Consider the following 13,274-nt stretch of genomic DNA (forward strand, 5'->3'; position numbering starts at 1 on the left):
AAATTTCATTGTGTCGAATATATAGAAACATAAAACAAAAAAGTATAGAATACACGTACATGTCAATATCGTTAAAAAGTACAGCAATTTTGACTTAAAACAGACATATATCTCGAAATCCTGTATTACGGATGTTCTCGTATAATAGGTTGCTATTGCCAATGAAGTTCAAATTCTATCATATTGATAATGAAATTGATAAGGGTTATACATAATTCGTTTACTGTGTATCGATCTCAGGGGTATCCATATTTGAGTCTTCCGTACAGCAAGGCAACTATTATCATTACGCAAATTATGTGGACTATCAGCTCAGAAAAGATTGTCCGTTTATAAATTTTAAATTACCAAGCAGCAATGCTATCAATTCAATTAGACAAAGGAGGCCTTATTAAATTAAGTTAGAATGATGTGGCTATTATTTTAGGTCCTTTTTTATTATATCGTTCTTCAACTGTTTCGGTTCTTATACATCCTTGCCTCAATTTAAATATTCGGCTTTGAGCTTTGCTGATAAAGTTAATGTCGGAAAGCGCTTCGGACGCATGCAATTTAATATTATAACTCGTTATTTCCATTCTTTTTAATATACTAGTAGACGTTTTCAGTTAATAATACAGTGACACTTGAATAATGTTTACAGAATTAACGACTTCGGTGACCTCTATAATTTACATATTGGTACAACGCAAAGTTCAGTGGCAATGAATAGCATATCAATTCTAACGAAAATTCATATGACGTGTCTTTTATGAGAAAAGAAAAATTAAAATCGTTTTCCCTTAAAATATCGATCTGAACTTTTTTCTACAGAAAATCTAATTTGCAGTTCATCAAAAAGTATAAAATTTATACTTATTTATTTTTTCTGATATTCATATCCAGTTCACCATAAGGCCTTCAACAAAGGATAAAATGCATTTCTTTTCTTTCATTGCCAAAATTTAAGCAGATTCCAGGTGTCTTTTTAACGATTTGAGACCAAAATAATGTCAATGCTAAATACAAAGTTAGAGTTATTCTTTTCCCGCCATTAAGATAAATCAAATATTTCACAAAGAACTTCTATAGGCTATCAAAAAATTAGCTTATTTTGTTCCGTAACTTATGATGTTACTTTAATAAAAGTAATTTTCACTAGGATGAAGAGTTGTCTCATTGGCACTTATACCACATCTTCTTGTTACTATATAATTTCTTAATTTAATTTACATATATATTCAGGTTGAACAATCATATATGGAAAAGTCCGAAAATATTTAAAAATTTAGATATTACTAAAAAAATCTACAAAACAAACCAAAGTTGATCTATCATTTTGTATATAAATGTTTTTAAATAAACTAAAGCCTAAACCCGTACATGCACCTGTATATCTAGACTTGCATAAGCTTAAATATAATATTGCAGTTGCTGTAAGCTTTATCAAAACAATATTTCAAGTAACTAAATCAAACGTGTTCTCCAAGACCAAAATAGCAGTATAGTTACAGTTGATTTAGTATAGCACTTTAGTCGCCATATAAAGCAGTCTACGAAAATCTTGAACCTGGAGAATGCCAAACTATAAGTATCGACAGGATGTAGAACCAGAAGTGTTAATTTCTCGATTTCTAATCTCACTATCACTCGTCACTACTCCACTCAGCCGATTCCGTACCCCAACCATTAGATGGATATCTCACTACATTTATTTTTACATATTTATAGAAAATTATAGATTATCGTTGGTTATCTCAACGAGATTGATTTTCTCGCTTGAGCCTGTCACGGCGAAAGCGAGAAATGCAATCGAGTTGAGAGTACCAATGATAATCTGTTTATCGCTATTTTACCTATGACAACGTTGTCAATTTCATGTCAATTTCATTAGCAACGGCCACGTGGCTCCTTAGTTTCTAGCGATAATTTTCCATCTCAAGCGAGTAGCATGATATGAAAAATTATCACAAAAAAGATCAAAGGAAAATCCACAAAATAGCGATAATCGTTGGTTATCTAATCTGTTATATATCGCTATTTTAACTATGACGATGTTGTCAATTTCATGTCAATTTCATTAGCAACGCCACGTGCCTCCTTAGTTTCGACGACAATTTTCCATCTCAAGCGAGTAGCATGTCACAAAATCACAATATCACAGATCTATATGAAAATTATCACAAAAAAAGATCAAAGGAAAAATTCACAAAATAGCGATAATTATATATATTTTATATTTACCTGTATAAAGAAGGCCATCAGAATTGCATATCCAGAGGGCAGGAGGACAACATTATCAAAGTAATTCATCAATATATGTGTACAGCCTCTCTTTGACAAAGTATTTGCATTTTTTATATGCAGATTGTTGTCTCTTATATCGTGATGAATGCAGGGTCTTGGTGATAAATAGTCACAACAGCTAAAAGGTACACTGTCTGTGACCACTTTTCCTTCAATTAATGTTCTAAAAAATAATAATATCTTTATTTATAAATTTAGTAATTTAAAGTAAGGGAGCTAGGGGGGGGGGGGGGGGGGGCGGGGGGGGGGGGGGGTTTGAGTTTTAAAAAAAAAGGCAGGATGAGACACTTGCAAAAAAAAAAGTCAGGACAACAATTAAGGTAAAAAAAGTTAGGATAAACTAAAAAAAAAAGGCAGGACCGAACAGAGTGAAAAATAAAAAGGCAGATCAAAGATTACAGTAAAAAAAAAAGGCAGGACAAAATTTTTCATCCTAGCCCCCCCCCCCCCATAAAAATCAAATGGTAGCTCCCTAAGCTACAACTCAACATTGCTAAGATTCAAACCTATAAATAATAATTCACAACCTTCATTCGGTGCCCAGAAAACTTTGTCGAAATTGTACATGTACCATAATTTGCTTGGTTTCCAATAATTAAATTACATGTTTGTTTCAATATTCTGAAATTAACATTCATTTCAAGATAATAACATTAGATGTATGTTTCATTATGATATGTTATTTTGATTGGCTAACATCAATCTCGAGTCATTCTGAAATTAACATTCATTTCGATGCTTCTTTTGGTTACTTCAAAGGGTTGTAAAAGCGTTGACCGTACGTACATTTTTAGAATGATACACTTTGGTCAAGGCTTCTAAACACCAATGAAGTTACCAAAAGAAGCATTAATTGAAAAAAAAACTTGATCGAAATCGTGTTTTCAGGATACGAGCAAACAATGGAACTAATTTTTAAATAATGAGTGTTTCTTTTTGTAACTTTATAGGGTAGTCACAGATGTTGTTTAAATAGTTGGCATTGTCTAGTGCATACAACTTTCCCGGTGTTTTTGGCGGGTTAATCATGATGTGAAATAAATATTACTAGAACCTGGGAACAGTATATCTAACTTATATATATGTTCCTGCTAGATCACACCCGCGAAATCGCGGGCATTCAGAGCGTAGTTGAAAGTATGTAAAGTGTTGTTGGAAGAATTATGTAAAATATTGAATGACTGGAGAATTTCAGCAAAAGTATCTTAAGTCAAAGGTTATTGGGGACAGGAAAATGTTTTTTTTTTTTTTATCCCTCCTCCTTTATTTCCAAAATTCCCAATTTTGGTTTCCTATCAATTTCAATATGAACATAATACATTTAGTGGGGAATTTCAGCAAAAGTATCATAAGTCATAGGTTATTTGGGACAGGAAAATTTTATTTTTATATCCCTCCTCCTTTATTTCCAAAATTCCCAATTTTTGGTTTTCTATCAATTTCATTGAGTACGTTATGAACATTTAAGTAAGGAGCCTGTAATTCAGTGGTTGTCGTTTGTTTATGTGTTACATAATTGTTTTTCGTTCATTTTTTGAACATGAATAAGGCCGCTAGTTTTCTGGTTTGGATTGTGTTTCCTTATCAGTTCAGCCCATCAGGGCCTTTTAAAGCTGATTATGCGGTATGGGCTCTTGTTGTTTAAGGTCGTACGGTGAACTATAGTTGTAATTTCTGTTTCATTTTGGTCTCTTATTGAGTGTTGCCTCAACATGGCTATCATACCACATCTTCTTTTTTAGTAATCAATGAATTTTGTAAAAGATTTAATAACTGGAGAATTTCAGAAAAGGTATCAAAAGTTCACATGAATAATTTTAGCGCTTATCTGTATATTATGAACATTCATTACTATATAAATATAGTGTATTTACTTTCAATTTTAAGTTTACTAATCGATCCATGGTGGTCACTGATATTGTATACATACCCTCTCTATTTATTAAACTATGTGACCGCCGTGGATAGTAAACTTAAAATGATAGCAGATAGAATTCTTAAAATACAGTTTACAGAAAAACGCAAACCGGAAGTCTAATCAGACTTAAAATTTCGTCCAATGACGGAACAATATCCGGATGCCTTTTCTCGTTTTTCTCCCAAAATAACTCAATCTGAATAATCATATGGATGGATGACAAATGCGACTATGCACTGTACCTATAGGACACAGAGGCGTGTTGATTAATTTATTGTGGAAAGAAGAGAAGCGACACCAAAAATGAGGTCTTCTCGTTTAATAGTATAGATAGGGCAGAGATATGTCTCTGGATAGGGTTACCGACTTCGGTTTTTACTATTAACAGAAAAGCTTTTGAAGACGTCATGTTAATCAGCTATTTAGACGAAGTAAAATAGTTAAATTATCATTACTAGTATGTGTTTTTTTTTTTAATTTAATTTTTAAGTTTAACATTCATGTGCAGTTGTAGCTTGTAAGCAAAAAATATGAAATGAAACCTGTAACATGCCCAATATAATGTAATGTACATCGCAGGATACGTCAAACGCACAAAACAAGAAGAAATGCTAAAAAATTATTATTTTTACTCTTCATATATATAAATTGCATGTTTATTACTATAGTCTAATTTTTGTCGAGCCTGAAACTTTTGTTGCAGAAAGCTCGACATATGAATAGTGATCCGGCGGCGGCTACTGCGGCGTTTGCTAACTTCTTAAAACCTTTATATTATAGAATGTAGAAAAACATGGATGCTTCATACTTCGTATATAGATGCCTCATGTTACGAAGTTTCTGTCAGTCAGATGTCCAATGTCCTTGACCTCATTCTCATTTTCATGGTTCAGTGACCACTTAAAAAAAAGTTAAGAATTTTTGTAATGTTGAATTGTCTCTTATTATAAGTAATAGGATAACTATATTTAGTATGTGCGTACCTTGCAAGGTCCTCATGCCCGTCAGACAGTTTTCACTTGACCTCGACCTCATTTTATGGATCAGTGAACAAGGTTAAGTTTTGGTGGTCAAGTCCATATCTCAGATACTATTTAAGCAATAGGGCTAGTAAATTCGGTGTATGAAAGGACTGTAAGGTGTACATGTCCAACTGGCAGGTGTCATCTGACCTTGACCTCATTTTCATGATTCAGTGGTTATAGTGAAGTTTTTGTGTTTTGGTCTGTTTTAATCATTTTTTATGCAATAGGTCTACTATATTTGTTGTATGGAATGATTGTAAGGTGTACATGTCTAGCGGGTAGATGTCATCTGACCTTGACCTCATTTTCATGGTTCAGTGGTCAAAGTTAAGTTTTTGAGTTTTGGTCTTTTTATCTAATATTATATGCCAAAGGTCAACTATATTTGGTGTATGGAAATATTTTATGATCTATATGTAAGTCACCCAGGTTTTATTTGACCATGACCTCAATTTCACGGTTCATTGCACAATCTTAAGTTTCCCTGTTTGGTCTGTTTTTCTTAAACTATAGGTAGCACTCCACAGTTAGGTGTGTAGTTCCGCATTTTGGCCCCTGTGGATTTTTTAAAAATGAGGCGAAAGACACCCATTTTTTATTTGATCATTAGGAAGATTTAAGAAAACAGTTTCTAAAAAGGTATCACATTGAAATTCTAGTTTGATCCAAATATTGGGGGGATATATGACATGTTCACCCCCCTTTTTGCAATATTTTATGGTAAATACATGCTGAATGTTGCCATGGATACACATAGAAGGAATTAATTTTCACCCTTTTAACTTTGGAAAATTAAAATCTATGGAAGATACTGATTACATACATATGCACATGTACAACACAAACAGTTAGGTTAATGTATTAGAAATCCAGGAATAGGAGATGATAAAACATTTTGGGGCTCATTTTTAATTTTATTTTCCAACTGTGGAGTGCTACCTTATGGCACATCAGAAAGCACAGAAATGCACTTTTAAAGTTAAAATTGACCACAAATCTTTAGTCTTTTATGTTCTTGTTTTAGTTCTGAAGGTAAAAAAACTGCTAGGAATGCAATTTATGTTAATTTTATTGTTTACTGTCCTTAGCAACCAAATATACACATTTTGACACTTAGACATGTTGCGGTCTTAAATTTGTACCCCGTTAGCTTTGCCCTTGTAACCAAAGATTGTGCTTTATATGATAATCTCAGAATGTATCGCTTTATATTTTTGAATGAAAATAAACATTTTTAGCAGAATTTTATATCATAATTTGGCATTAATTAAATTTAATGATGCCAGTACTGTTAGAAATTTATACCCTGCTTGAGAGCTTCTAAACCAAGGTTAGGTATGCTATTTACAGCAAAAATTACCTATAAGTGCTTTCAAACACCTAAAACTTGTACAGTTTGTCCTCTTTTAAGGTAATTTTATAATTTCAAATAAAAAAAAGGGAAAAGTTTTAGAAATTTACCCCAAAAATGAGACAGACTTGAAGTTTTTCACTATGATCCAGCATTTATTTTAAAATCACTTTTTGTCGCGTTTCAACACCAACTGCTAACCTTCATAAAATCTTTATTACTGAACCAATTTTAAAAACAAAGGTACCATTTTCATCGTAACAACTAGTAGAACACAGAAAACATAAAAAAATTGAGGCAGGAGGGGAAAAATTTCACCTTAAGGTAGCACTCCACAGTTAGGTGTGTAGTTTCGCATTTTGGCCCCTGTGGATTTTTTAAATATGAGAGCTAGTGTGCAATAAAATTTATTTTTGGATAGCTGAGTATTAAAATAGCCTTTGTATTGGGTTTATATGAACATCAAGGTTATGTAATTTATGTAATATATGTAATATAGGCTGTTTTCTGTATGACAGTCCGTATTTGCATGTCCATACCATACATTGGTCCGGCAATTATTGTTATGTTTTTTTCCAACTTTTTATCGCACAAACTTTGTGATTGGATTTTACGAAAAAATGAGGCGAAAGACACCCATTTTTTATTTGATCATTAGGAAGATTTAAGAAAACAGTTTCTAACCAGATGCTCCGCAGGGCGTAGCTTTATACGACCGCAGAGGTTGAACCCTGAACGGTTGGGGCAAGTATGGACACAACATTCAAGCTGGATTCAGCTCTAAATTTGGATTGTGATTAAATAGTTGACACAGCATAGGTTTCTGACACAGAATGAATGTGTTCTAATGAACTGAAAATTTTTGTTTTCTCTTAGAGCAATTCACTATGCTGTTGAATATTAATCCTCTCAAAAAAATGTTTGAAGAAATTTTCATTTTATTTATGAAATTTCATTTCAAATGAGATAATTGAACCCAATTTTTTTAATCACATCCCCCTTTCCCTTATTCCAAATTAATCTCAATTAAATTTCTAATGGAGTTTGCAACAATAACTACTCATTTAAATACATCATAAGATATTAAGATGTAAAAAAACTGCTTGTTATCACTGAATGGTAAAGATTATTTTAATTTATCAGTTGGTAGTAAAAAGTGAATATACATTGTATATAACAAAGATTTGAGTTGATTCTGGACAAAGAAAGATAACTCCAATTAAAAAAAATAATTGCTATTTCACAATATTGTGCAATTAGATATTTCTTGCTTACTATTCTGGACAAAGAAAGATAACTCTAATTAAAAAAAAATATTGCTATTTCACAATATTGTGCAATTAGATATTTCTTGCCATTGTGCAATACTGTGCAATTGAAAAGACTTGCTATTGCACAATACTTAATATAATATTTTAGATCCTGATTTGGACCAACCTGAAAACTGGGCCCATAATCAAAAATCTAAGTACATGTTTGGATTCAGCATATCAAAGAACCCCAAGATTTCAATTTTTGTTAAAATCAAACTAAGTTTAATTTTGGACCCTTTGGACTTTAATGTAGACCAATTTGAAAACAGGACCAAAAATGAAGAATTTACATACACAGTTAGATTTGGCATATCAAAGAACCCCATTTATTCAATTTTTAATGAAATCAAACAAAGTTTAATTTTGGACCCCGATTTGGACCAACTTGAAAACTGGGCCAATAATCAAGAATCTAAATACATTTTTAGATTCAGCATATCAAAGAACCCAACCGATTAATTTTTGGACAAAATCAAACTAAGTTTAATTTTGGACCCTTTGGACCTTAATGTAGACCAATTTGAAAATGGGACCAAAAATTAAGAATCTACATACACAGTTAGATTCCGCATATCATAGAACCCCAATTATTCAATTCTTGATGAAATCAAACAAAGTTTAATTTTGGACCCCGATTTGGACCAACTTGAAAACTGGGCCAATAATCAAGAATCTAAATACATTTTTAGATTCAGCATATCAAAGAACCCAACCAATTAATTTTTTGACAAAATCAAACTAAGTTTAATTTTGGACCCTTTGGACCTAAATGTAGACCAATTTGAAAATGAGACCAAAAATTAAGAATCTACTTACACAGTTAGATTCCGCATATCATAGAACCCCAATTATTCAATTCTTGATGAAATCAAACAAAGTTTAATTTTGGACCCTTTGGGCCCCTTTTTCCTAAACTGTTAGGACCAAAACTCCCAAAATCAATACCAACCTACCTTTAATGGTCATAAACCTTGTGTTTAAATTTCATAGATTTCTATTTACTTATACTAAAGTTATGGTAAGAAAACCAAGAAAAATGCTTATTTGGGTCCCTTTTTGGCCCCTAATTCCTTAACTGTTGGGACCTAAACTCCCAAAATCAATACCAACTTTCCTTTTGTGGTCATAAACATTGTGTTTAAATTTCATTGATTTCTTTTAACTTAAACTAAAGTTATTGTGCAAAAACCAAGAATAATGCTTATTTGGGCCCTTTTTTGGCCCCTAATTCCTAAACTGTTGAAACCAAAACTCCCCAAATCAATCCCAACCTTTGTTTTGTGGTCATAAACAGTGTGTCAAAATTTCATAGATTTCTATTAACTTAAACTAAAGTTATAGCGCGAAAACCAAGAAAATGCTTATTTGGGCCCTTTTTGGCCCCTTATTCCTAAAATGTTGGGACCAAAACTCCCAAAATCAATACCAACCTTCTTTTTGTGGTCATAAACCTTGTGTTAAAATTTCATAGATTTCTATTCACTTTTACTAAAGTTAGAGTGCGAAAACTAAAAGTATTCGGACGACGACGACGACGACGACGCAGACGCCAACGTGATAGCAATATACGACGAAAATTTTTTCAAAATTTGCGGTCGTATAACAATATACGACGAAAATTTTTTCAAAATTTGCGGTCGTATAAAAAAGGTATCACTCAAAGGTATTGAAATTCTAGTTTGATCCAAATTTTGGGGGGATATATGACATGTTCACCCCCCTTTTTGCAATATTTTATGGTAAATACATGCTGAATGTTGCCATGGATACACATAAAAGGAATTAATTTTCACCCTTTTAACTTTGGAAAATTAAATCTATGGAAGATACTGATTACATACATATGCACATGTACAACACAAACAGTTAGGTTAATGTATTAGAAATCCAGGAATAGGAGATGATAAAACATTTTGGGGCTCATTTTTAATTTTATTTTCTAACTGTGGAGTGCTACCATAAGTAATAGGTCAACTATATTTGGTGTATGGAAGCATTGTTACCTGTCTTAGCATTGTCTGCCTGGCATGGTTCATCTGACCTTGACCTCATTTTCATGGTTTATTGGTCTTTGTTTAGCTATCTTGGTTAATGTTAAGTTAATGTGGCAGTTGTAATAAAGCTTAACACTTAGGACTATCAACATAATATCAAGGATTAGTAAAGAAGGCTAGACATTTCAGTGTGTGCACTATTGTTTTCTTTAGTGCAGAAATCCGAAATACTTGTATGTGAGTTATCAGTATGTTTGGATAGCATGGGAGGTGTCTCTTCGTTGCAAAAATGCAGACGTGAAGTGTGTATGGTGCTGACAGTATTTAGCACTTTTTAGATTATAGATTGTCAAATATATCAATAGGTAGGAAATTATATAGCAATGGGTCATTATAAACTTCTCTGTCCTGCACTTTTATTGTTCACTTCATTCGTGATTCGGGCCTGACATTTTAACATACATTGACATCCTTTCTTTTATTTTTACAAAGTGGCTCATCCTGCCTTTTTTTTACTCAAATGACAACACAGTGATCACTCCTGTCTTAGCGTTTTCCTTTATTTCATCCTAATCCCTAAAAATCGAACGGTAGCTCCTTATGGTACAATGTATTGCTGTAATTAACGGGTTATTATGGTAGCTTTATATAGATGAGAACAATGAAGTTAAAGAAGACTATTATATATACGTATATATTATGATCGTTAAATTATGTTGTGGTGATCTTATTTTGACAAAAATCCCAACCTCATCAATTTAGTCTTGCCATTTGGACACAGGGGCATCAATTTATGACAACCTAAAATAACCAGATGCTCCGCAGGGCGTAGCTTTATACGACCGCAGAGGTTGAACCCTGAACGGTTGGGGTAAGTATGGACACAACATTCAAGCTGGATTCAGCTCTAAATTTGGATTGTGATTAAATAGTTGACACAGCATAGGTTTCTGACACAGAATGAATGTGTTCTAATGAACTTAAAATTTTTGTTTTCTCTTAGAGCAATTCACTATGCTGTTGAATATTAATCCTCTCAAAAAAATGTTTGAAGAAATTTTCTTTTTATTTATGAAATTTCAAATGACAAAAATTGAAACCAATTTTTTAATCACATCCCCCTTTCCCTTATTCCAAAACTAATCTCAATTAAAATATTCTAATGGAGTTTGCAACAATAACTACTCATTTAAATACATCATAAAATATGAAGATGTAAAAAAACTGCTTGTTATCACTGAATGGTAAAGAATATTTAAATTTATCATATATTTAGTACAAAATACAGCTATTTTGTATATCTAATAAAGGTTCTTTTTTCCAGTCTGTATCACCTACCCTGTATCGCATACCCCGTATCACATGGCTAAACCTGTATCGCATACCCCGTATCGCATGGTAAAACCCGTATCGCATACCCTTTTTTTTTTTTTTTTTTTTTTTTTTTTAAACTAAAGTCAGTTTTTTGGGGTTTTTTTTGGCTTAAGAATTTTTTTTCTAAAAATAGGTAATTTTTTGGAATGACGTCATTGTTTGGTATGTAACGTCACGTACATCAAGTTTTCATATTGTATGTGACGTCACGAACATCAAGTTTTTACAACATATTTTTTGGCACACTCAATGCAACTATAAAAAATACAAAACACAGATTGTAAGATAACCTAGGTGCTTCGTATAAATAGTTGAGCAGTTATTTTAAAGCTTTGAAACAAGACAAAAGCAGAACTGAAGGTAACCCAGTGCTATGGATCAGAAAACAGTTCATATAATATAATACTCTTCTGTTGAAATATATGATAAAGCGTATAATACATGGCAAAATCCGTATCACATGCCGTATCACCCTCGACCAATATCATCCCTCGGGCCTAAAGGCCCTCGGACTGATATTGATGTCTTGGGATGATACGACATATGATACGGATTTTGCCATGTATTATTCTCTATTTATCAGTTGGTAGTAAAAAGTGAATATACATTGTATATTGTATATAACAAAGATTTAAGTTGATTTTGGACAAAGAAAGATAACTCCAATTAAAAAAAATTCTTGCAATAAGATATTTCTTGCTTACTATTCTGGACAAAGAAAGATAACTCTACTTTAAAAAATTTTTTTGCTATTTCACAATATTGTGAAATTAGATATTTCTTGTCATTGCACAATACTGTGCAATTGAAAAGACTTGCTATTGCACAATACTTAATATAATAATTTTAGATCCTGATTTGGACCAACTTGAAAACTGGGCCCATAATCAAAAATCTAAGTACATGTTTAGATTCAGCATATCAAAGAGGCCCAAGAATTTATTTTTTGTTAAAATCAAACTTTAATTTCATTTTGGACCCTTTGGACCTTAATGTAGGCCAATTTGAAAATGGGACCTAAAATGAAGAATCTACATACACAGTTAGATTTGGCATATCAAAGAACCCCATTTATTCAATTTTTGATGAAATCAAATAAAGTTTAATTTTGGACCCAGATTTGGACCAACTTGAAAACTGGGCCAATAATCAAGAATCTAAGTACAATTTTTTAGATTCAACATATCAAAGAAACCAACCGATTCATTTTTTGTCAAAATCAAACTAAGTTTAATTTTGGACCCTTTGGACCTAAATGTAGACCAATTTGAAAAAATGACCAAAAGTTAAGAATCTACATACACAGTGAGATTCGGCATATCAAAGAACCCCAATTATTCAATTTTGATGAAATCAAACAAAGTTTAATTTTGGACCCTTTGGGCCCCTTTTTCTAAACTCAGTGTTGGGACCAAAACTCCCAAAATCAATACCAACCTTCCTTTTATGGTCATAAACCTTGTGTTTAAATTTCATAGATTTCTATGTACTTATACTAACGTTATGGTGCAAAAACCAAGAAAAATGCTTATTTGGGTCCCTTTTTGGCCCCTAATTCCTAAACAGTTGGGACCTAAACTCCCAAAATCATTACCAAATTTCCTTTTGTGGTCATAAACATTGTGTTTAAATTTCATTGATTTCTATTTACTTAAACTAAAGTTATTGTGCAAAAACCAAGAATAATGCTTATTTGTGTCGAGAAGACCGCGGGACCGGCAACGTATCGGAAGTCACCTTGTATCTAAGGGCGACGTCACACGGCGACGTCTCCTTATATTTGGTTAGTAACTAGTAAACGTCAAACTACAAAGCTGTTGTGTATTTTATCAGAGTCATATTATAAGATATCGTCCCCACATTTATGGTGCCGTGACTAATGGAGCTACCAAAGCTGAAATCAAGAAGAACGGGCAATCGTAGTGCCGTTACCAGACTTTTACGAAAATTTGCCGACGCAAAAGAAAGTTCTGAATTCGACCGAGAGGAGCTGTTAGCCACATACGAAAATCT

General features: G+C 32.6%; 1 protein-coding gene across 1 annotated transcript in view; it reads right to left on the reverse strand.

Annotated features, from left to right (window-relative positions):
• The window catches only part of LOC134710848 (peripherin-2-like), a 36,640-nt gene that overhangs the window by 16,497 nt on the left and 6,869 nt on the right, over positions 1 to 13,274 (reverse strand). Inside the window, exon 2 of the mRNA XM_063571254.1 lies at positions 2,224 to 2,449. Coding sequence (XP_063427324.1) covers positions 2,224 to 2,449 — 226 coding nt within the window. The remainder of the gene's footprint in view (positions 1 to 2,223; positions 2,450 to 13,274) is intronic.

This window comes from Mytilus trossulus, chromosome 3 (genome assembly GCF_036588685.1).
Source record: "Mytilus trossulus isolate FHL-02 chromosome 3, PNRI_Mtr1.1.1.hap1, whole genome shotgun sequence".
Lineage (NCBI taxonomy): Eukaryota > Metazoa > Mollusca > Bivalvia > Mytilida > Mytilidae > Mytilus > Mytilus trossulus.